Here is a 24528-nt window from a genome sequence, read left to right on the forward strand (position 1 = left end):
CCGAGCAAAAATTGATTTGGCTGGTCAACATGACCGGTCAGTATCCAAAAATTATTTTGAGCCCTGTCTGGACACACTAGGCGACACGTCGCTGCAACACGTCGCGGCGACAGTCGACTAGTGTGACATGCGACAAACTATGTCGCTGCAACAGAATTTTGTCCCTGCGACGTGTTGCACGAATTCAAACTGGTTTGAGAGCGCGTCATGTATTTTCGCCATATTGAATATGGAAAACTAGTTTGCATTCCCACTCTTCCAAATTCGCTGTTTGTGCACCAAACAAACACCTTGTTGCAGCGACTTAGTTGAAAGCAGTACACATGGAGCGACTTGTCGCCGCGACCTGTCGCCGCGACCTGTCAAGTCGCATAAGTTGTCCCGACCTTTACACTATTGAAGACACTTTAGCCTGCGCTAGAGTAAATTTATGGTTTGCGATAATAATTTTGTAAATTCTCTGTAATTTCATTTTTATTGAAACTAAGGAGCAATTGTAGAATACCCCGTCATTATTCATCTGCTCCCGTGGTCCACAGTCCGCAGTGAAATGTTTTTGTTAAGTTATATTTCACTCATAACGCAGTCCGCAGTCATGAAGTCCATTGATCAAAATTGAAATTAAATTGTTATAATTGCCTGCCACCGTGGTCCACAGTCCCATAGTGTTTTATTTGAAAATTATACAAAGTCTGCTAATCGCCTGCCACCGGGGCCCGTAGTCCCGTAGTTGATTCTAAGAAATGCTAGTAAATGTTATAATCGCCTGCCACCTCGGTTTGCAGTCCCGTAGTGGATTTCAGAACAGTAGATATCCTGAACACATTATAAAGGCTAACCGCAAGCAACCTAATCGCAGTCCGTAGTGTACCCAGAATTCTTCATGTTAACAATATATAGTGTTGCCCTTACAAATATAGATAGCTAACCGTGAACAGGCTAACCAAAGTGCATATTAGGCTAACCGAAATGAATAAGTAGGCCTCTCTAAACACAAAACATTCTGTCCCATGTGTTCACTATGGGACTGCAGACCACGGTGGCAGACAGGAAATGCGTGACTACGGACAGCGATGGCAGGCAATCTAAACACCAAACTTTTTGTGTCGGACTGTGGACTGCGGTGACATTAAAATCAGTTCAGCGTGAAATTTTGATATTTGTATGGTGACTGCGGACTGTGGTGGCAGTCATTTCAGTTATGCAAAAAAAAAGTGCCGGGGTAATCTACAATCATGCCAAAACAAAATAGTTTTGTCATGAACCCAGAATGGTTTCAAAACTTACATGTAATAAAGTGTCAGTATTCACATGTAGCCTTATTGGGTTCTGGGATGTTCATATTACACAAATAGCTATAAATGTCACTAAAGTATATTCAGGTTTAAACTGGCAACATGTGGGAATCAATCATGTGACAGTTTTATTACATCAACACAATGTGTATTTTTGAGTTCATTTTGACTAAGAGGAATGTCATTGCACTCTTCAAGTCACCTGTAAATAGAAACAAAAAAAACAAAAACTGTTTATTTTGATGAAATTGCTATTTTTAAGCATGCAGACTGTGTGAAAAAAACCTGACTGCTTTCATTTTGGGCTAGTGGATTCAATAATTGTTTCCACTTGCTAGATAGCCAAATGACATTAATGGATTTTTATTTTTTGATGTTGATCTTTCCAGAGAAATATGGGGCTTTGGGCAAGCATATAATTGTTTCACCTTGCACAGTCTACCTGGGTCAGGCCAGGAAGAAATCAATTTTCTTGGCACCCTTCCTTTCATTAATCATAATTTAGCAAAAAAAAAATGTCAGTCTTCATTTGAATATGTTGTGGTTTAATTTTATCCATCATATTCATTATCATAATCTGAAACAAAAGGAAATAAAAATCAAACTGGTTTGAAAAATTTTAAACCAAACATAAAATTAAACCACAACAAATATTTAACATTGCTAGCTGTAGTTTAAAATGCTACTGAAGGCCATCCAACAACTGAAAATACATGCCTTAAAAAAAAAGTCAAACAGCTTTTTTATAACGTAGGCAAATGTTTGGTCAAAAAGTAGATCTTTTAAAAATTTCTCAGGTAGTGAATGTGTGAAGAGAGGAGGATGGGAATTGCTGAGATTGGCTGAAGAGATCAATAACTGCCTGAACTTGTTATAATCCATAGTTTAACTCACCAGTAATTCAGAAAGTCATCAGTTCTGAATTCTGTAAATCCTGTTTAGACATTCTAATAATCCCACAAATTACCTGTATACAACAAAATGCAAGAGAAACGTCAATCTATGTCTGGCAATACAATACACATCATCACACATCATTTATTTCTTTGCGGCCGGAAATGACCACATGGTCAATATTTTGACAAACATTTCCTCACGTATAAATAATTAAAGGATGCGATTCCTATTAAATTAAAGTAGCTTAACATTCAGATGACAAATATAAATAGCAATTACATGCCTCGACGAACTGAGTGACATTACTATGACACTATCGCCTCAAAAAATTATCTACAAGATCTATCGCCGAGCTCGGCTTTAATTCCAGTGAACTAAGACCAGCTAAGTTTTAGTACGATTCTATCTTTAGCACTTTTATAAATCTTCACATGAACGCCGAAGACATAAGCTTAAGCCAGTCTTCAAAATGAAATTGTAGTACAATGAGAAACGCTTACCTGAAGTGACCTTAGGTCATCACTGTGTTAAGTCTCTGTTAGAAATGTTTGTGCGAAAAGCTTCCACCGTTTCTCCTGAGTGAGTCCTCATTCCATATTCTTCTCCAGTATCGGGAATACAAATAAAGGATATCGAATACCCTTTGTTTCGGGACTCGTGATCGCGTCAAGAAGAAAGAACATTGACAAAACTATCCTATAGAACTCGAAATTGCAAAATCAAAACACTAATCGATCGACGCCATTTTGAAAATGCGCCCGCAATACGGACCGCGGGGAATCCGCAAGCAGGGGGGGCACAGCTAAAACTCTCCCCAAGCGCCACTCCTTTGTCTGAAAGAAATTACGTTCAACTTCGCCCAAAGCAATTACAATGAAAGGAAACTGATAACGCAATAATAAAGAGGATACACTCAAGCCTTTGGCAAAATTTTCTTTTATTCCTACCGCAGATTGTTGTTGAGAAGGAAGCCAACAAACTTTTCAGTTGTATTTTTTACTGCCGTCCTTTTTTAGGAAAAAGTAATAATGGCCATTTTTAAAAACACTATTTAAAAAGCTACAACTTGGCGTAAAAAAATCTTAAGAGAGAGATACAGGTAAAGTTTTCAAGCGAATTTAAAACTGCGGTCCGTTCTGGTCACGTGACCAATGACGTCATAACAATAAAAGTAATAAAAATAAACTTAAAATATAAATATCTACCAACATGTAATTTTTTGCTTCCTCACATTTAATGCAACGCCAGATACGCACTTGTACCCAGACTCCCACTTTTTGAAAATTGTACATAGCCCCCTTAATTTTTTATATTTTTTTCGGTACCCGGGCAGTTTGAAATACCTCACACCAATGTGCTTCAAACTGCAATGACTGCTTTTTCAGTAACAAAATATCTTTGTCACAGTGAGCAAAAACGAACTTCAGGGCAATGTCACGTGACTAATGACGTCATCGTCCTACGACTTATACAAGAAGTAGTTTATGGTAAGAGTTATTTCTATACGACGTACTACTCCTGCTGACTTCAAACTGACCAAGTTATTTGGCATTGACAATTTTTCAGTTGCAAAGGAGTTTGGGAAGGTTTTTATTATAATTATATATTGTTTTTATAATTATTATTATTACATTATTAATATGCTCGAAATGTCAGCCTTCAAATTCGGCGATATAATAATAAATAGTTTCTAGCCGAGACAAAACGTTTTATCAGAGTTGGATCCACCGCGCGCAAACGCTAAAGCTATGGAAAAGGTGATTGCAATTAAATCAAACTGAGGGATCACGCAAAATTTGCGCGAAAAATTGACCATGATTATAGCAATTTTGCGAGAGAAAACGAAAACAGATGAATGAGAAATTTGGACTTTTGAACCACAAAATCCGGTATATTTTCAATACTTTTTTCTGTTGATGTAATTCGTTTCGATCGTAATGTTGAGATTTGTCGGCTTATTTTTTATGCTTTCTCTAGGCTTGTTGCCCAAATTCTAAGCATTTTGCCCGAAAAATTTCGGCACTGGGGGGGCTGCAGCCCCCCTCGCCCCCCCCCCCCCCCCCCGCCTCGTACGCCTATGCTGAGTAACATAACATTACGGCTTCTGAGCATTTTATTTTATGTAGAGTAGAACGCAGAAGAAATGGAAATTCAAAAAGCGAACATAATAAAATGACACTTTTAGCGATCAAAACATTAAAGCTTAAGCCTTTATACTCTTTAACAACGAGTGTTTTAGCTTATGAGGCGAAACTTTTGGCAGAATAGGCTATTGTTTCAAAGTAAATACTCAATATTTTGACCGGTCAAAAACGAGACATGACCGAGCAAAAATTGATTTGGCTGGTCAACATGACCGGTCAGTATCCAAAAATTATTTTGAGCCCTGTCTGGACACACTAGGCGACACGTCGCTGCAACACGTCGCGGCGACAGTCGACTAGTGTGACATGCGACAAACTATGTCGCTGCAACAGAATTTTGTCCCTGCGACGTGTTGCACGAATTCAAACTGGTTTGAGAGCGCGTCATGTATTTTCGCCATATTGAATATGGAAAACTAGTTTGCATTCCCACTCTTCCAAATTCGCTGTTTGTGCACCAAACAAACACCTTGTTGCAGCGACTTAGTTGAAAGCAGTACACATGGAGCGACTTGTCGCCGCGACCTGTCGCCGCGACCTGTCAAGTCGCATAAGTTGTCCCGACCTTTACACTATTGAAGACACTTTAGCCTGCGCTAGAGTAAATTTATGGTTTGCGATAATAATTTTGTAAATTCTCTGTAATTTCATTATTTTTATTGAAACTAAGGAGCAATTGTAGAATACCCCGTCATTATTCATCTGCTCCCGTGGTCCACAGTCCGCAGTGAAATGTTTTTGTTAAGTTATATTTCACTCATAACGCAGTCCGCAGTCATGAAGTCCATTGATCAAAATTGAAATTAAATTGTTATAATTGCCTGCCACCGTGGTCCACAGTCCCATAGTGTTTTATTTGAAAATTATACAAAGTCTGCTAATCGCCTGCCACCGGGGCCCGTAGTCCCGTAGTTGATTCTAAGAAATGCTAGTAAATGTTATAATCGCCTGCCACCTCGGTTTGCAGTCCCGTAGTGGATTTCAGAACAGTAGATATCCTGAACACATTATAAAGGCTAACCGCAAGCAACCTAATCGCAGTCCGTAGTGTACCCAGAATTCTTCATGTTAACAATATATAGTGTTGCCCTTACAAATATAGATAGCTAACCGTGAACAGGCTAACCAAAGTGCATATTAGGCTAACCGAAATGAATAAGTAGGCCTCTCTAAACACAAAACATTCTGTCCCATGTGTTCACTATGGGACTGCAGACCACGGTGGCAGACAGGAAATGCGTGACTACGGACAGCGATGGCAGGCAATCTAAACACCAAACTTTTTGTGTCGGACTGTGGACTGCGGTGACATTAAAATCAGTTCAGCGTGAAATTTTGATATTTGTATGGTGACTGCGGACTGTGGTGGCAGTCATTTCAGTTATGCAAAAAATGTGCCGGGGTAATCTACAATCATGCCAAAACAAAATAGTTTTGTCATGAACCCAGAATGGTTTCAAAACTTACATGTAATAAAGTGTCAGTATTCACATGTAGCCTTATTGGGTTCTGGGATGTTCATATTACACAAATAGCTATAAATGTCACTAAAGTATATTCAGGTTTAAACTGGCAACATGTGGGAATCAATCATGTGACAGTTTTATTACATCAACACAATGTGTATTTTTGAGTTCATTTTGACTAAGAGGAATGTCATTGCACTCTTCAAGTCACCTGTAAATAGAAACAAAAAAAACAAAAACTGTTTATTTTGATGAAATTGCTATTTTTAAGCATGCAGACTGTGTGAAAAAAACCTGACTGCTTTCATTTTGGGCTAGTGGATTCAATAATTGTTTCCACTTGCTAGATAGCCAAATGACATTAATGGATTTTTATTTTTTGATGTTGATCTTTCCAGAGAAATATGGGGCTTTGGGCAAGCATATAATTGTTTCACCTTGCACAGTCTACCTGGGTCAGGCCAGGAAGAAATCAATTTTCTTGGCACCCTTCCTTTCATTAATCATAATTTAGCAAAAAAAAAAATGTCAGTCTTCATTTGAATATGTTGTGGTTTAATTTTATCCATCATATTCATTATCATAATCTGAAACAAAAGGAAATAAAAATCAAACTGGTTTGAAAAATTTTAAACCAAACATAAAATTAAACCACAACAAATATTTAACATTGCTAGCTGTAGTTTAAAATGCTACTGAAGGCCATCCAACAACTGAAAATACATGCCTTAAAAAAAAGTCAAACAGCTTTTTTATAACGTAGGCAAATGTTTGGTCAAAAAGTAGATCTTTTAAAAATTTCTCAGGTAGTGAATGTGTGAAGAGAGGAGGATGGGAATTGCTGAGATTGGCTGAAGAGATCAATAACTGCCTGAACTTGTTATAATCCATAGTTTAACTCACCAGTAATTCAGAAAGTCATCAGTTCTGAATTCTGTAAATCCTGTTTAGACATTCTAATAATCCCACAAATTACCTGTATACAACAAAATGCAAGAGAAACGTCAATCTATGTCTGGCAATACAATACACATCATCACACATCATTTATTTCTTTGCGGCCGGAAATGACCACATGGTCAATATTTTGACAAACATTTCCTCACGTATAAATAATTAAAGGATGCGATTCCTATTAAATTAAAGTAGCTTAACATTCAGATGACAAATATAAATAGCAATTACATGCCTCGACGAACTGAGTGACATTACTATGACACTATCGCCTCAAAAAATTATCTACAAGATCTATCGCCGAGCTCGGCTTTAATTCCAGTGAACTAAGACCAGCTAAGTTTTAGTACGATTCTATCTTTAGCACTTTTATAAATCTTCACATGAACGCCGAAGACATAAGCTTAAGCCAGTCTTCAAAATGAAATTGTAGTACAATGAGAAACGCTTACCTGAAGTGACCTTAGGTCATCACTGTGTTAAGTCTCTGTTAGAAATGTTTGTGCGAAAAGCTTCCACCGTTTCTCCTGAGTGAGTCCTCATTCCATATTCTTCTCCAGTATCGGGAATACAAATAAAGGATATCGAATACCCTTTGTTTCGGGACTCGTGATCGCGTCAAGAAGAAAGAACATTGACAAAACTATCCTATAGAACTCGAAATTGCAAAATCAAAACACTAATCGATCGACGCCATTTTGAAAATGCGCCCGCAATACGGACCGCGGGGAATCCGCAAGCAGGGGGGGCACAGCTAAAACTCTCCCCAAGCGCCACTCCTTTGTCTGAAAGAAATTACGTTCAACTTCGCCCAAAGCAATTACAATGAAAGGAAACTGATAACGCAATAATAAAGAGGATACACTCAAGCCTTTGGCAAAATTTTCTTTTATTCCTACCGCAGATTGTTGTTGAGAAGGAAGCCAACAAACTTTTCAGTTGTATTTTTTACTGCCGTCCTTTTTTAGGAAAAAGTAATAATGGCCATTTTTAAAAACACTATTTAAAAAGCTACAACTTGGCGTAAAAAAAATCTTAAGAGAGAGATACAGGTAAAGTTTTCAAGCGAATTTAAAACTGCGGTCCGTTCTGGTCACGTGACCAATGACGTCATAACAATAAAAGTAATAAAAATAAACTTAAAATATAAATATCTACCAACATGTAATTTTTTGCTTCCTCACATTTAATGCAACGCCAGATACGCACTTGTACCCAGACTCCCACTTTTTGAAAATTGTACATAGCCCCCTTAATTTTTTATATTTTTTTCGGTACCCGGGCAGTTTGAAATACCTCACACCAATGTGCTTCAAACTGCAATGACTGCTTTTTCAGTAACAAAATATCTTTGTCACAGTGAGCAAAAACGAACTTCAGGGCAATGTCACGTGACTAATGACGTCATCGTCCTACGACTTATACAAGAAGTAGTTTATGGTAAGAGTTATTTCTATACGACGTACTACTCCTGCTGACTTCAAACTGACCAAGTTATTTGGCATTGACAATTTTTCAGTTGCAAAGGAGTTTGGGAAGGTTTTTATTATAATTATATATTGTTTTTATAATTATTATTATTATTATTTGACAGATGTATCTGTTTGTTTTAGCTTTTGTTCATAATTAAGTTTGGTTAGTTTACGATTTCAAACAAGCCGACTCTATTCAATCTTGCTTTTAGTTTAGAACACTTCTAATTAAATTTTATTTAGCTGTACTTTAGTCTACAAACTCGTCAGCTGAACTTACTCGCTTTACCTTTGAGTTGTAAGTTGACTTTATTCAGTCGTCTTTCAATTGTACTTTGTATGATGCAATTAGGTTTAGCATTAGTATATATAGAGCGCTGTTATCATTTTAAAGTTGATTTACATCTCGTGGAGTTACATAGAAGATTTACGCCGAAACGAAGAAATAAACGTGTGAAGTCCAAGTTCTTGTGTCCTGATTCCAGTGTAGCAGATCCATCGGTACTTTGGAACCCGTGACAAGTTCCTCTCTCGCAGCAAGCGTGGTTGCTCTGAGCTATCCCCAGTTCAGTCCGTTCAGTCCAGTTAGCCGACAGTTTCAGCCGAAGAAAGGCCTCTCATCGCCCGTACCGTATTTAAGAGTTCTGAGCAACAAATCCCGTGTCACAGACGCAAAACCAGTTGCCACACTACCACTATCCATAATGCCTTTAGGCATTTCAGGCGGATACGCTTTTCTGCTTCTGTGCTATAGTAAACCTCTGGAAAGAGCAATATGTAACGTGTTTCTTTCATTAGCTCACTACACGCGTGCTCTTGTGAAAGTAAACATCACTTCCTAAACATTTTTTTTGGATTTTATTTAAGAGATTAAGTGGTGTGAGCCTATATATCTACAAGTTAAGGACCGATCATTTTTTATGAACATGGGGAGAGGAAAGGACTAGTGGGACTTGGCCGGGCCTATCCCAGTGAACTCAGTTGGCATTAACGTTGGGAGGCTACCCCAAAAATGAAAGGGGGGTCACTTTAATTATTACCTGAAATATTGTAATAGTAGAAATTAAATGGAAGTGGCTCAATGTAGAAGTTTTCAAATATTGCAATTATAAAATTAAGGTTTTCCTGTGCACGATCTAGAAAGATTACGAGAGAGAGATGCAGCTCAAGACGAAGAATTGTAGGATCAGAAGGATGCGTATGACGACCATAGCAGCTTGATAGTGACGATGAGAACGAAACTTGTGCCCTTTGAAGCTCCTTGATTCTAAAGGCCTGGCCTGATTCTAAGGGCCTGGCTACACGGTTGAAACACGCTAGGGAAGAGTCAAAAGATCCGGAATTTTATTCCTTTCTTCATTTTAAAGAAGTCAGCAAAATAGAGAAAGTTCTCTATGTGTTGCTGAAAAACAATTCTGCATTTCACAAGGCACAAGCTGGGCACAAGCGTTTTTACAACTACTTGTTTTGTAATGAAAAAGAAAAAAATCTTCTTATACTGATAGCTCTTCCAACAGTTTGTCACCATTTACATTTTGTTCTGATGAATTTGTCACAAAATTAAGTTGTTTGGTCACAATTTAATTTGAATTAGTTAACATACCGAACTAAACAAATGAAGGACCTGAAAAAGTTGCAGTATTTTCTAGATATTGAAATTCAAAAAAAGATGAAGGATGGCTTTCAACTGTTATAATTTTTTCGTGCACCACACTACATCTACATATTTGAAAGCCGTTTCTTTGAGCGTTTATTGTTTTCCATTTCACTGCACCAAGATGTAGCCCATAGTTTTAATGTGTTTTTCTCCATTATCTGTAAAGTGCTGGGCTACGTTTCCACACGTGTTGGAGTCATCAGGATACCCTCCTGTACCAAATCCGATTCTAGAATCGCAATTACTACAGTGATTCCCATTGTTGGCAAGGAAACCTATTCTTGCTTTAGAATGGGAACCGGAGCTACACACGGCATTAAACCCTTCCTTGTTACAGTCTTGCTGCAAGGAAGCATCTGAACCAATCAGTGTCTTCCACGTGTTACGACCCAGTGAGGTGGCGCGGTATCTTCCATCAGCGATCAGCGAGTACAGAGAGTTGGCCTGCTTGTTGATGACAATGAACTTGGTCTGATGGCCGATCCTCATTCCGAGACAGATCTTGGAGAAGGGTGTGTTCCAGTAGGTTGGTAATTTGGTTTCTTGTGTGTCAAACCCAGTCTTGCCTCCTGTAAGGTCATAGGCATTTCTGTCGCTCCATAAACGAGAATTATAATGGAACGTTCTCTGAAATTGAACAGAAAAAAATAGATTTCATTCCTGTAAAATATCCGCAGTTTTTGGAATCCCGGGTTGGAATAAAGGAGGCTTTTAATAGTTTAAATATTCTAGTTTTTTGGCATTATATCACAGCTACACAAATAAAGTCGAGGAAAAACTGTTTCAAAACAAAAACTTTCACCGAGTAATCCGTCACGTAATATAACTAATTCCGAAAATGCTTTTTAAATTTATCGTGGGAACAGGCCATTTTTATGACGTGGCTGATGGCGTGACAGTTGGCGTGACAGATCACGTGGTTATAATAACCAGTGACTTTAGTGACGTTATTGATGACGTTATGCACGGTTAAAGCATTTAAGTCCAAGCTATCACAGTACGCAGGAGCCAATCTCGGTTCTTCACTTAAGAGTTTGATATTACATTCAAGCGGCCATATGTTGTTACATTTAGGACTTCAATACTGGTTGGATTGTAGATATTTTTTTACATTTTAATGTTTACCTTTGTGCCATCAATCTTCATAGCCAGCGTCCATCCTCCATCTCCACATCCAAAGTTTTCCATGTGACAGTAGACAGGAACCCTTTGTAAGCCAAACATCAAAACAAACACTTGGCTTCTTAGCGACCTTTTGGGAAAGGGAATTGTGTTATTTTTAAGGGACACGTCACCTATATTTACTTTTTGTCAAGCTTATTCGCTTCACAAAATTGGATATATAAATATTATGGTACCTCGAGGCTCCAAACTACGTGATCTCGCAGCTCCGGGCCATGTGATCCCCCTCAAAACTCCCAACATCATCGTTTAACGAGGAAAAAAAATCATTCATTTCATGTTTCAGGTCAAGGTATCGTGGGTATTAACGGCTCGAGACAATACCCTTTTACAAACTCTCAAACATGTTGAAGAAAAACGACAACAACTCCATAATATGATAATCTATAGAACCTTTGATTGAAAGATGCTTGTCAGGGGTCGTCTTGAAAACAAAATAAGTTTACGCGAAAAAGTGTTTATTTACATACACATTTTGTAAAATCAAAAAATTGCTTATTGAATTAGCACTTAATGAATACAAGCGCCGCTCTCCTCCCCCGTGTGTCTAAAAGTATCCTAAGCTTATAAGTATACAATGTGTATAAGCGATATCGTATAATCGTATATTCAAAGGTATTCTAACCAAAAACTTACCTGTGTCTGTCATAAAGTTCCTTGCAAGAAGAGGCAGGGCTTGCTGTTAAGAAGATAATTAACAGCTTAGATCTGAGATGAAAAGCGCTCCCTACAAACCGCATTCGTTAACATCAAACAAAAAGGATTCTCCGTGTTTACCTTGTGGTTGTGAAGTGGAGAGCTTGTTCACTAGTGTGATAAGCGTTTCCAGTTTCGTTTCCAACGTTTTAATGGCATTGCCGACATGCGAATTGCAGACCATCGTCTTGTCGGAATACGGTGATTGGTTTGCCTTGGCTCGCGACGAAGCGATCAGTACGACTAAGAATAAAGAGAAGCCAATACTAACTGCAAATAACACGCGCATTTTGAAAATTCCTGAAAACGTGATTCTAGATTCAAAACAGCACACCTTTATGGGCGGAATTCAGTTTAAGCTAATTTTGGGCTTAAACTCAATATTACCCATAACGCTTTACACGCTTGTGCTTTTGTTTGGCTCACGTACATGCACTTCCTCAGGAAGTTGCACCGAATCACGATAATTACAAAATCGCATGAGAAATATTTTGCTGTTTTAAGATTTAAGAAATTTTAGGGAAAATTTAATGCATTCTCCCTCGTGGAGATAAACTATGAGAAGAAGTTTGAAAATAAGTTTTAATCAATAACGTATAACGCGCGCGTATATTTTTTGGCAAAGGTCCTGACCAACATGACAGCACGACTTCAGGTAATGGCTAAATTTATCTTTAATCCTGTTTAAGCTTTGGGTAAATAACATGTTCAGCTTTGCGCTTTAGGATTTAGTTTAAGCTTTGGGTATCGCGGTTTAATATTTCTGCTTCGGAAATTAAACCTTACTCGCGAATAAAGTCACCTCCAATTAGTAGCATTAGATCCATCTACTGAAATCCTCGGGCGAGAGGGGGTGAGATCAATTTCTGTGTCGTAAAACCTCGTAACTGATGCACTCCCGGGAATATGACAACGATAATAATCGAACTCATATATTGGAATTAAAGCCTGAATGCACACATCGCCAACGTGTTTCTTTTATTCCTTTTTTGGCTCAAAATGAAGTTCCTGTTTCCAGGTTTTATTTCTTCTATTCCGACTAACTTAAAAATGCGAACTTAGTGAGTTTCACAAACGAGACGTAATTGCGCCTTCCCCGTTCTAAAAGGATTACATTAGCAAGTGCACAGTAAATATGCCCAGCCTCGTTCAGAAAAGTGCAACTTGTACAAATAAAAGCAGAGGAGATGAACCCTTTCTTTTGAGGGTTGGGGGGGGGGGGGGGGGAAGGAGGGGTTCCGTTTTTATCCACCAAAAAAGTGGAGGGTATAGTGGAAAAATTTTTGCAAACCTAGCGAAATGGTAATTCTTGTCAAAAGTAGAATTTTAAAAAGGCTACTTCTCCTTAGCTGACTCACTGTTGCTGCATTTTCGCAATAATTATGATCGTCTTCTTGGATTGGAATTTTTAACAATTACTCGCCAAAGGCGAAGTGAATCACGGCGAATATTCTCCGAGACGAACTCTCAAGAACTGCAAAATAACGATAAAAATCACTAGAAAAGCAAACACAATTGCTCGCTTGCATAATTATGTGTAAACCAGTTAATTCATCGATTGTGAATCAGAATTTACACTAATTGGTTAAAGCGATAAAACGGAACAAACAATTTCATTTTGTCTGCATGGTACTTAATTACTTAGTAATTGTCTTATTTTACTTCTGTCTACTTTTATGTACAACCTTGTCAAAGCAATTAAATTTTTTTTTTTAACTACTCAGCTCGTTTAGTTTATTTCTACTCTGAGTAGTTTTTTTGCCTATTTTAGTTAATTTATTTTATGCTGTAATTTATCTTCTATTTAATTTGGCAAAATAAAATGGTTGTTGTTGTTGTTGTTAAACAAACACTACGAAAAGAAAGTCAACTGGTACCTTTGTTCAATCGTTGGTTTCTTCTGAGCAATTGTGCGAATCCTCTTAAAATGAACTTGATAGCTCCGGTCTGAAGGGAACTGATCAATTCTTGATTAAATTATCTATCTGACTGAGTTTCTTATGGCCGTGTGCGATCTACAAAACCACCGTGTTAACGACCAATTCTTATGCCTTGAGCACCATTTCTTATTTTCCGTCCAAAAGCCTTGGTAGTCAATTTTCAAAATTCCCAATGTTTTCAATATTCCAAACTTGGAGTGATTTCTTTCAAATTAGTTACCTTGCCAAGTTAAGGATATTGATGCTTGCTTTGGAATTCGAAGCGTCCTTATCGCTACATACAGTTAGGCTGCAATAGCCCGCGAGAAGTCTCACCTTTGGGTCACACCACACCATCGCATTGCGGTGCCGGGAAACGGTATCTGAGTCAATCAAGCCGTTACTAAGAAGACGTCACCCAAAGTTTTGTTTTTCTCGGAAAGATTTAAATATCAATGAAAGCATGTGTATAATATGCGAATAATGGCAGTTTTTGCATTTGATGTTTCACTCCGCTGAGATGTTTTTTGCATTTTCAGCCTGATTTCGCACCTGATGTTTCACGTCACTGAAAATATTTTGGCGACGTGGAATAACAAGCGAAAAATTTGTCAGCGTTGACATTTAACAACCAAAAAATGGTAAATCATCTCAAATCAATTCAATTTTTTTAATAAGTATAATTTGCAAACCTCACTTTTGCCAGATTGGTCACCGTTATCACTGTTTTCCCTTTCCCTTTAGCATAGTTAATGGAGGAAAGTTGTTTTGATGTCCGGCAAAATTCAAAGAAGCAAACAAGATGCAAATAGCTATTGTGTTTTGTGTACGGTCAAGAACAAAACATACGAACTAAACAAAGAACTTTGTCTAGCTATTCACTATGCCCTTAGCAACCATTCGATAGCTACTGCGCACACTCGGTTGCCCGGCACCGCTATGCCGCATTTTTGAGTCGTGTAACAAAGGAAGTTTCTCCCCCTCCCCCCTGGGTCACAAGCACGATCAGCTAAGCCGCTTGATTCTCCGACACGATCAAGCGGCTTCAATGCTTGTGAGTGAGCCTGCTCGCAGCCTACGGTTGCAAAGGCGCATGTAAAACAATTAACGTCCCCCAATTAAATGTTTTGACCTCGTGAAGAGGGCCTCACGGAAACACCCGCCAATGTTGTCCCATTTAACAATAAAACAATATGATAAGAAATATTTTTTTTCTAAATTCTTAGGTACTACTACTATTTTTAGATCATTTGGACGATTCTGTGCCTGTTAAAGTTCACAAGAGTGGTATTCACAAAAGGAAACCAAAGTTAAATCACAGAGTTAACCGGTACATAGACAAAGTGCATATAAAACCATCAAAAATCGCAAGCACGCAGCCTTCAGCTGTCACAAGCCGTTGTTCTTCACCATTTGTACACTGAACAAAATAAGTACTAGATTCTGCTTAGATGAAAGCGGTACAGTTAATCCTATCTGTATTTCGCAGGCGTAAATACCTTATAACTTTTCTTTCCGAAGTTGACACAACGTCTTCCGAAGATTTCCGAAGTTGGACCAAAGATTTCCAAAGATTTTCGAAGTTGGCCCGAAGACTAAAAAAGATTTCCGAGGTCAAGACAAAGTAGTCTGAAGACAAACCGAGGATTTTAAAGCTTACCGTTCCAAACACAAAATAAATAGAAAACAGCACCACCTCCGTGCACAATTCGTGATTAAGAGTTACTTGCAATGTTTTGAAAGTGCTCAAATTGAACTCGCTTAAAGGTTCGTGCAATTTTGAGAACTTTCAAAACTTTATTAATTATTAGCTGTTAATCACGAATTGTAAACTCTTTTTTTTCTATAACAATATATTTTATTAGAATATCGAGGCTAAAATTTGCGAAATTTTAAGAATATTTTACGAATAAACCCGACGCTGAGATTCTGAAAAGAACGAAATTTTGTGTGTTGATAATATGTAGATACAGTACAATTATATGTTTCAACTAAACCGTTAAAACTCTTACTTTCTCTAAATGACAAAACTAAAGCAACAAAAGCAGCACTAGCCGTACGTTTGATGCTAATAATATTTCTGCGAGAAGCTATACACTTGTTATCAATACCCCAATACATTCTAAAAGGGAAATGTCATACGTTATAACTTTTTTTAGAATATTCACAAGAAGTTTTCAGCCCTAAATTGGCAGAACAATAAAAATATTCAGCCTGGGCCGAAAAAAAAAACAATATTCTTGCAGAAAAAACGAGTGTATTCGAGATCGTTCGATTTCCGAAACTATTTGTTCGAAAGAACACCTGATCACCTCGACCGGAAAACATGCTCAGTACTTAACTAGATCAGCTAACGAAGACACAAAGAAGTGCACTATGCTTACCTGCGGAGTTCATTGTGTTCCAAATCTGCAGGTGAATTTTAGTAAAACATTAAAAGGAGAAATTTCAAAAACACAAACCTCTTTTAGACCTAACGTAAAATAAGATGCCTCGAAATTCCGAAGGTGATCAGAAGACGAAAAAATGTATGTATGACGTTCGACATTATATTTATAATCATACTCCTCCCGTAGTGTTTTATAATTTATCGAGTTGGGCCTACGTTTTACGTTTTGCATAATTAATGACTAACAGTGACAATATCCACTTCTTTAAGGTTGAGTATCGAGTTGCAAATGGTTGCCTTTAACAAGCCTTGAAACATATTAAGTGCAGCCAAAAAAGCGTTCGTCTAATTTGTTGTGAGCAAGTGAGTGCTTCCACAGGATTTTGACGTTCTAGAAGTTTTTTCAGACGGCTGCAATGCTTATTTCGTTATTCGTGTCCATAATTTGGGGAGCTTGGGTTCAACGTGTTACAGCCGCAAATCATGGTGAGTGAGATACCATTAAAGTGCAAAGTTTGTTTGAAAAATATCTCGAGCTTATCTTATTCTGTAACTCGATGAAATTGTCAATCTTTATAATAAAAACGTCCTTTGTCAGCGAACATTAAGTACAATTAAAACATTGAAAACACATTTTTTAGCTAAAGGTGTAAAGTGGCAAAAAATACAACTACGAACAGAAATTGTTTAATAATAATAATAAAGGATACGAGGGAAAAAACTCTTAGCATGATATAGAGTGCATTCTTTGCAGAAGATGTCAGCCTTGAAAAAAAGCTGTATTTTTACTAAACAAATATAGCTTGGGGTACACAAACTTGAAAATGATTTCTAGGGGAAATTTAGGGCATTCACACTATAGTGAAATGTTTCAATTTTCTTCTGAATGCCGGCAAAAATATCATTGTTTCCGCACATTTTACCAAATTAAACTCCGTGAAAGCATTTGACGATGGCACCATTGATAAATTGGGAAATAAATTAGCGTTTTAAAACTTAAATTAAATTTGAAATGCCGTTGACCTTCCTAGCTCACTTCTGTTTATTTGGACGCGTAATTGTAAAAAAAAAGAAAGAAAAATATATTTTATAAAACAGTGTATTCAAAATTTTTGATCACGATATTGATTCACTTTAAATCTCAAAGCGAAAGATCAGAAAGTAAGCGTTTGTAGCAAACATTTTCGTATCGATCCTTAAATATTGGCACATTATCATTAATTTTAGCTCCGTTCGAAGATTTTTTAACTGTAAAAGCTGCACCCAGGAGAGGTGTTCAAGCAGTTGTCATTAAGAAAACCAGAATTTAATCAGGGTCAATCAGCACATAAACAAAGAGTCGTCAGTCTATTAGTCGAATTTTAAATTACTGTTATTAAATTGAAGATGGTACTACCCGTGGAGCTTGTCGATAGCAACATAATTGAGATAGTCATAACGTCTTAAATATTTAAATATCTTCCATTTTCAATTAGCCATCTTGGATCTGCTATTTTAAATTATTTTTTGCTACAAAAACTATTTGGTTTGTTAAGGCATCAGAAAACTGATAAGATATGGAGTAGGCATATGCAGATTTTATTATAGTTAATTATTATAGTTTTGTAACGTTACGTTTCCATAACCTACGTTACGTTTCCATAACCTACGTATTGCGAAAACATATGTAGTTTTGGAAAATTATCAAATTTGCGACCATACAATTAAACACGAAATGAAGCAGATTCTACTGTCAATATCATTCCTTATCCGTTTTCAAATTATTTTCATGTTTGAAAGCTGAAACGCGACACAAAAAATTGGCTCCGTTGGGACATTTTAGAAACAAGTTCATCCGGGACATCATAACTTTAAAAATGCTTTATTTCCGAAATGGCAAACTGAATCAAGATTAAATTTTAGATAAGTTTTATGTCTAAAATAAGATGAAAGAACAAATAAGAACGATTAACGGTGAAAAAATGGAAAACAACCAATTTCGCCTACTTATTTTTACAACTGGAGTGTAAAACTTTAGAAACTTATGACAACATTATTTTGCCATCAAAATAAAAGAGGAAATTGCCAAACAACAGAGATATGACCTAATTTACATCTTAGACTTTGACATTTTAAAGTTCACACCTTCAAAAATTAGCATTAAATAACTTTCATTGATTGATTGCCTAATTCGACAAAGTGTTGCTGGATTTAGTAAAAAAAGATGCAAATAGATAACTAAGAAATAATATCGATTAAAAGCAAAAATCGTAAATTTTGTTGCCATGGAAACATCTATAGGACGGTAATATCAAAATGTTCGTTATTGCAAAAGAGTTCATTGATGGCGAAAGATATACGTTGTGCAAAACTAATAAACTCCCTGCATTTCATAAAGAGTTTCTTTTCATTTATGATTTCATTAATAATATTATTATTTTATTTTCAGGCACGTGCGGGCGACACGTTAAATTTACTACTGAAAAGGATGGCTTTGCTCTGCAGGGTCACGTGATTAAGAACCTTTCCTTACAGCTGGGTACACGTGATTCTTGCAGAGGTCAATGTGTTATGGAGAGTCGCTGCGTGTCAATCAACATCGGTCCACCAATAAATGACAGGGTAGTATGCGAACTGAGTGACTCGGATCAATCTTTGCACCCGGGAGATCTTACACCGCAAGCAGGGTTTACCTACACCGGCACTGAGGTAACAAATTAATATTCAGTTCTTAAGATACATGTCAAGATTAGACTGCTGATATATTGCAAAAAACACGACAACAACAAATACTCCACGATGGAACTATATTACGAAACCTCAATCTAAAGCTCTAGCTAAACGAGGATGAGAGTTGATGAGAGTTGGCTCTCATGAGAGTTTTTGTCAACTCTCATCGACTATTATCAATTCGGGCCAAACGAGAACGAGAGTCCGTCAAGCTCTCATCGACTCTCACGAAAAATTTGAGCACGTTCAAAGTCGATGAGAGCGCATGAGAGTCGATGAGAGTGCATGAGAGTTCCATGCCAAACGAGAGCGAGAGTTTGAACTCTCACCAACTCTCATCCTCGTTTGGCCCGGGCTTAAGACAAATGTTGGGATAGTACTTTATCTTCCCCCTTTAGTGTTGAAGAAAATCGAAATAGCATTTATAGGTGGTTGCTCGGGCGATAAAAAAAGATTTTTAAGGCAAAAATGTGGTTAAGGGGGCACAGAGAACACGCATTATTGACCAGCTCAAAGTGAAGCTAGGCTCAAGTATCCTCACTTATTAAGTTTTAGTTTGCAGGTACTTAATGTAGTTCATTTGTGGATCTTTTTATTTTGTTTTTATTGATGAATAGTAACCACGGATTTAGATATGGATATAGATAACCACGGATAAATATGATTCACGTGGAATGAATCAAATGTGCAAACTGCGGATAAAAGATCTAAAAAGGAAAAATCGCGGGCATTTATTTTTTCTCCAAGTCAATAAGGTTATGAGCTGTAACCCGTAGAAGATTAACCCTATTCAGACCGGGGGGGCTTTTGAGGCCCGCGCTGACTTTGAACTTTTATAACTTTTTTAAGATTTACCCAAACGCTGCCAAACTTTCTGAGTTTTCCTAAAATTTATCTGGCAACAATTTGGTAGGGTTGGATGGTGTGTCAGGAACTTGACATCACCATGGCAACGGCATTTTGACAGGCATGTTTTCCCAAATTTGTAATTTTGCGTGTTGCTGTTAATAAAAATGAACTTAAATGGAATTATTTTTACATTTTTACGAGTTTAAAGCACATTTTTTTTGAGTACTTTGCAGTGATTTTGGGTGGTTTTCTGGCATTTTGGAAAAATTTTGAAATCCAAGATGGCAGATCCAAGATGGCGGCTGTTTTGACATCATGATGTAATTGTCACGTGATGTGACGTCACCATTCCACGTGACGTATACCAAAAGAAAGACTTTTAAAAAAACAATACATCCTATAAGTTTCATGGTGATTGCTTAAATATTCTGGAAGTTACATAGGGGGGGCTTCCGAAGCCCCCCCCCCCCGGTCTGAGAAGGTCCAAAAAAGCCCGGTCTGGATAGGGTTAAAGTAGCATTGCAACTTAGGTTAACAAAAAACTGATTGCGGGCTGTATTTTGTTGTCATCAGAACGCGTGCTCCAGTGATCCTTGTTTGTATAATGGCACCTGCCTGAATGGATTTACAGACAAGGGATACCGTTGCGTGTGCACATCTTACTCTACGGGAGAAAACTGCGAAACAGGTAAAAACAGGCAGTAGTTTATTAACATGAACCCTCGACACGATTTTTCAAAATAGTTAAGCTTATTGTCCCCTTTGCCCCGTTGTAAATGTTGGATACAAGAAAATCGAGCCGCACAAAGGCATGAGGTGGTATGCGTGAACAAAATATAACAAAGGTTGTCGATAAACCTCTATTGCACCGTAATTAATAACAATAGGTTTAAATTATAACTGCGTAGTATACGACTAAAATTGCTTGCTGTTTTTACCTCGTTCCGATATCACGAGGATTTTGATTTTTTTTTTTCGTCAAGACTTTTGAAGTTACACTAAATTCCCGTGATGCTTCCCCTTTAAGATCAAAGTAGTTTCTTTGTATCATTACCACCACCGCCAGCATCACTAGCAACAATAAAAAGAATATTATGTTAATTAATTATACTAGAGAAGTATTACCGGTCTGGTCAAGTTTCGGCAGACATTTTGTTGTTCGTCTGGTTATGTGTCTCTTGTATAAAAGCGGGCACAAGATGCGTAACACGCCCAGACGAGCTACCTTTCGTAATTCGTCTTTCAAGACGCATTTCCAAATGAAGCTCGATCGTCTAGACGGGTAACTCGTCTTGTTCCCGTCTTTATACTGGGGACGCATAACCAGACGAACAAAGAAATGTTTGCCGCAACTCGACCAGACGGGTAACACGTCTCTGGCATAAAAACGGCCAATGTTCTTATACATTTCTCTTGTCAGCTTTACAGACCTGCAAGGACCTGTACGACAACAAAATGTAAGTAGCAAATTTAACTGCCTTTTGGCAAGACGAACAGCATATGTATGACTTTCATTGACAAATAAAGCCGAGATGCGTTAAACGAAGTAACGTGATATTTAACAATAGGTTCAAGCTTAAGCGTGCACTATCGAGTTATGGTACACGCTGACGTATACTGAATATGAATGCGCGGCTCTGCTACCTAAGTTATAATAAATACTATCTCATTGCAAACACTAGATCTGACGTCGTGCAAGGATAATCCATTTTAATTGAACGATTGTCAATCATTTATAGAAAACTTTGGGAATGGCGGATCTATTTTAAATTATAAAATAACTCAGATACTACGCGCGCTCTGATTGGTCGAATCGGTCAAAAAACCTATGTACTATTCTACCGGTAAAGTCCCGCTTACGTCCCGACATGGCCGCACTACGCTCGATTACGCATAAGGACGAAGAATTAACGTTAGTTTAATGTCTTCTTTTGGTCTATCTGATTGTTAAAACGGAGGATATGATTCTCATTGTGAAAATTTACTGAGGGTGGATCACAAATATAATTTTTCCGCCTACCACAGTTGGAACGAAGGAACTAGAGAATAAAACAAAAACGCAGAAGAAGGAACACAATAAACGGTTCGGCTTTCACCGGGGTGGAAAAACATTAAAAACATGGATATCATTCCATTCAACATTAACTCGGAAATGTTATTTGAAAGGAATTTAAACTGCACCAAATTGGTCGCAATGAAAGCTTACTTGAATTATTTTGATGGTATAAACTTACGCTGAGTCCTTGTACGCGCTTGAATTATAATTTTAGTTTTATGTGCTTTCAGTGCTTTCTGCGAAGTCAGTTATTCGGCAAAAACGAAAGAATACGGAATAAATAAACTCATAACAAATTTCTAAAGCATAGTTTTTGGAACTAACCTTTATTCTCAACACCTTCGTCAGTCTGTGAAGTTTGTAAACTTGCAAAGTTTTCGTGTAGTCTTTTGCTTTCGCGATAAATGACTCCGGCCACAATTTGCTAGATTTCCACGTCAAAGAACTTTAAAATGATTGAATACATTTTGTACCGTGTCAGTTTGCCTTTTTCCTTTCCATTCTTTTAACTTTTATAGCTTTAAGAGAACTTTTAAACGTTTTTGTCGCGTCGAACCCTGAATTTTGTGTGTGGAACTGAACCCGTGTTTTATTCTTTCAGCCGCTGTGATTGGTTTACCGCGCCATCCGATGAACTTGTTGAGAATAACACATTTGATCACGAAAAATAAAATAGATTCCTATTTCTTTGACGAACGTTTTCTATAGTAATTTCATAAAAGCAATAAACCGCACTTTCTAGGGCTTTACTGGAAAAGCTTGAAAATCACTCGCCTGACGGCTCGTGATTTACAAGCTTTTCTCGTGTTCTCCCAACATCCCGCGTGGTTTTATTAGCCCTAGAAAGTGCGGTCTATTGCTTAAAGAAATAGGAAAGTAATAAGCAGAAACTAATAAACGGAGATCCCAGTAATTTACACCCATAAGCCAAAATTTCACACAGTTGTGTCAGTCAAAATTTTCTACACGAAGACCGTCATGTTTTGATGTTCCTGAGAAATAGCAGGAGCCCATCACTGTCAAAACTTACTACAGTCATTGAAAATCTTACCACTGACTTGAAATATCTGTGCGGTCTTTCACTGTTTTTCTGTTAGCTAAAAACTGTATGTTTTTTTATGATCATGAATCGTCTTTTATTTATCAGGTCTAAGGGTAACAAAGATTACCCTCTGAAGGTTGGATCAGCTTCAATTCCTGTTTACTGTCACATGACTGATGACCTTGGAGCATGCGGAGGTGGTGGATGGACGCTGGTCATGAAGATCGACGGTACCAAGGTACCGACTAAACAATAATATCGCATGTTGTTATTCCGTCATAAGCGGAGAGGCCAAATGGAGGGTCTGAATATAAGCTAACATTAGCAATTTAGTCTTTTATTCATTTTCGGCAAAGAATATGAGGCACAATCAAGAAAATATTCTCTTGGTACAGTCAACTTGCACTCCAAGCTGCCATTTATCAATCTTATCAATTTTAAATCATTTGCTTGCTTTCTTAACAAAGGGAACCTTTCATTACGATTCCAACCTTTGGATCAACCAAGAACCGTTCGATCTTTCTGGAGGGAAGACTGGACTGGACACTATTGAGACCAAGCTGCCAACTTACTGGAACACACCCTTCACCAAGATATGTCTTGGTATGAAGATCGGCCAACACATCAACTTCATTGCCATCAACAAGCAGGCCAACTCTCTTTACTCACTGATCGCTGACGGGCAATACCGCGCCACCTCACTGGGTCGTAACATGTGGAAGACGCTGATTGGTCCAGAAGCCTCTTTGCAGCTCCACTGTAACAAAGAAGGGTTCAATGCTGCGTGTCATTCTTCTGGTTCTAGGACAAGAATCGGTATAAAAGGAAACAATGAGAACGACTGCAACGGTTGCGACTCAAGGATCGGGTTTGGTACAGGAGGATACCCTGATGACTCCAACACGTGTGGAAACACAGCAATACATTCCCAAGATGGAAATCAATTAATCAAAGCCATGGGCTACATTCTGGTGCAGTGAGAAGGATCTAATGAATTGAACCCCAAAACACCCTTTTTATACTTGTTGTTATTAATTATCACTTAAAAACCATGGTAAACATACATCGTGGTGTAGTAAAAAAAGTAACCACTTTAGAATGATGTTATCTTAGCTACCTTCACCTCTCGAATGCTGAATGAATTTTTGTGATGATTTGTTAGTAGGCTGTCGTTCGCTAATCCTCTAAATCGCTATGCCGCTGAAGTGCCATGGCGTAAACTTTAATTCTTTAATTCATAAATTTATTAATATCAACTAATAGATTGTGAACTAATAGTTAATTGTGAACTAATTGTTATAAGTATAATTTCAAAAGGTGAATACAAGAATGAGACCTTCTTATTGGTCGAGAAGCTCGGCTTATGACGCTATATGAATTTATACAATAAATGAGCTATTGCGCACGTTGTGATTAGTTGATGCCTGTCATCTATTACAGTACAGACGTACAGATGACGTCACAAGGTGGTGTGGCGCGTTAATCCAAATCAGTGCTGTCCGCAAAGTTTTTCAAAACTCGAGTGACCACAACCGAACGAAAAAGTTCAGCTAATTTATAGATTTCCAGTGACAAACAATCCCCCAAGTATCGTTCACCGTTCGAGAACATTAAACTTGGCTAAACAAGATTGAAGTAGACAGTGAATTATTCGAGAAATTATCGAAATCTGTACGAAAGTTTTTATCCGATGTTAAAAAGTTGGAGGACGCCACGGCAAATCAATGAATGGCGTTTGAACGCTACGTTTAAAGTTTACTGTTTTACACAAATTTCCAGCAGAAAAGTGTAGGGCATGGAT

The 24528-nt window shown here is 37.7% G+C and overlaps 2 protein-coding genes and 2 long non-coding RNA genes across 4 annotated transcripts; 1 reads left to right on the forward strand and 3 right to left on the reverse strand.

Annotated features, from left to right (window-relative positions):
• Positions 1 to 489: 489 nt before the first annotated feature.
• Positions 490 to 2941, reverse strand: LOC144636620 (uncharacterized). Its single transcript, XR_013567573.1, has 3 exons — positions 2693 to 2941; positions 2190 to 2262; positions 490 to 1497 (listed from the first exon to the last, which is right to left on the reverse strand). It is a non-coding gene; the product is annotated as an uncharacterized LOC144636620 (long non-coding RNA).
• Positions 2942 to 5012: 2071 nt separating this feature from the next.
• Positions 5013 to 7457, reverse strand: LOC144636621 (uncharacterized). The gene is made up of 3 exons (XR_013567574.1): positions 7209 to 7457; positions 6706 to 6778; positions 5013 to 6013 (listed from the first exon to the last, which is right to left on the reverse strand). It is a non-coding gene; the product is annotated as an uncharacterized LOC144636621 (long non-coding RNA).
• Positions 7458 to 9128: 1671 nt separating this feature from the next.
• LOC144636468 (putative skeletal organic matrix protein 5) lies at positions 9129 to 12084 on the reverse strand. Its single transcript, XM_078495681.1, has 4 exons — positions 11845 to 12084; positions 11704 to 11746; positions 11011 to 11137; positions 9129 to 10512 (listed from the first exon to the last, which is right to left on the reverse strand). Exons 1-4 carry the CDS (start codon positions 12050 to 12052, stop codon positions 9994 to 9996), a joined length of 897 nt encoding a protein of 298 aa, XP_078351807.1. The 5' UTR covers positions 12053 to 12084; the 3' UTR covers positions 9129 to 9993.
• Positions 12085 to 16136: 4052 nt separating this feature from the next.
• LOC144636401 (uncharacterized) lies at positions 16137 to 24122 on the forward strand. Its single transcript, XM_078495606.1, has 7 exons — positions 16137 to 16210; positions 16342 to 16557; positions 18500 to 18759; positions 20203 to 20317; positions 21050 to 21086; positions 22833 to 22965; positions 23195 to 24122. Exons 2-7 carry the CDS (start codon positions 16488 to 16490, stop codon positions 23705 to 23707), a joined length of 1128 nt encoding a protein of 375 aa, XP_078351732.1. The 5' UTR covers positions 16137 to 16210; positions 16342 to 16487; the 3' UTR covers positions 23708 to 24122.
• The last annotated feature ends 406 nt before the right edge of the window (positions 24123 to 24528 follow it).

The sequence above is a fragment of the Oculina patagonica genome, chromosome 13, assembly GCF_052425735.1.
Source record: "Oculina patagonica isolate OP01 chromosome 13, crgOcupat, whole genome shotgun sequence".
NCBI lineage: Eukaryota > Metazoa > Cnidaria > Anthozoa > Scleractinia > Oculinidae > Oculina > Oculina patagonica.

Excerpts from the sequence above, each read along its gene's own strand:
- LOC144636401 (XM_078495606.1), top strand. The coding sequence starts at position 16,488 with ATGCTTATTTCGTTATTCGTGTCCATAATTTGGGGAGCTTGGGTTCAA. Across the intron at positions 18,760-20,202 it reads TTACCTACACCGGCACTGAG|AACGCGTGCTCCAGTGATCC; the intron begins GTAACAAATTAA and ends TGTTGTCATCAG. Across the intron at positions 21,087-22,832 it reads GACCTGTACGACAACAAAAT|GTCTAAGGGTAACAAAGATT; the intron begins GTAAGTAGCAAA and ends TTTATTTATCAG.
- LOC144636468 (XM_078495681.1), bottom strand. The coding sequence starts at position 12,052 with ATGCGCGTGTTATTTGCAGTTAGTATTGGCTTCTCTTTATTCTTAGTC. Across the intron at positions 11,747-11,844 it reads CTCCACTTCACAACCACAAG|CAAGCCCTGCCTCTTCTTGC; the intron begins GTAAACACGGAG and ends TCTTCTTAACAG. Across the intron at positions 10,513-11,010 it reads TGAAGATTGATGGCACAAAG|AGAACGTTCCATTATAATTC; the intron begins GTAAACATTAAA and ends GTTCAATTTCAG.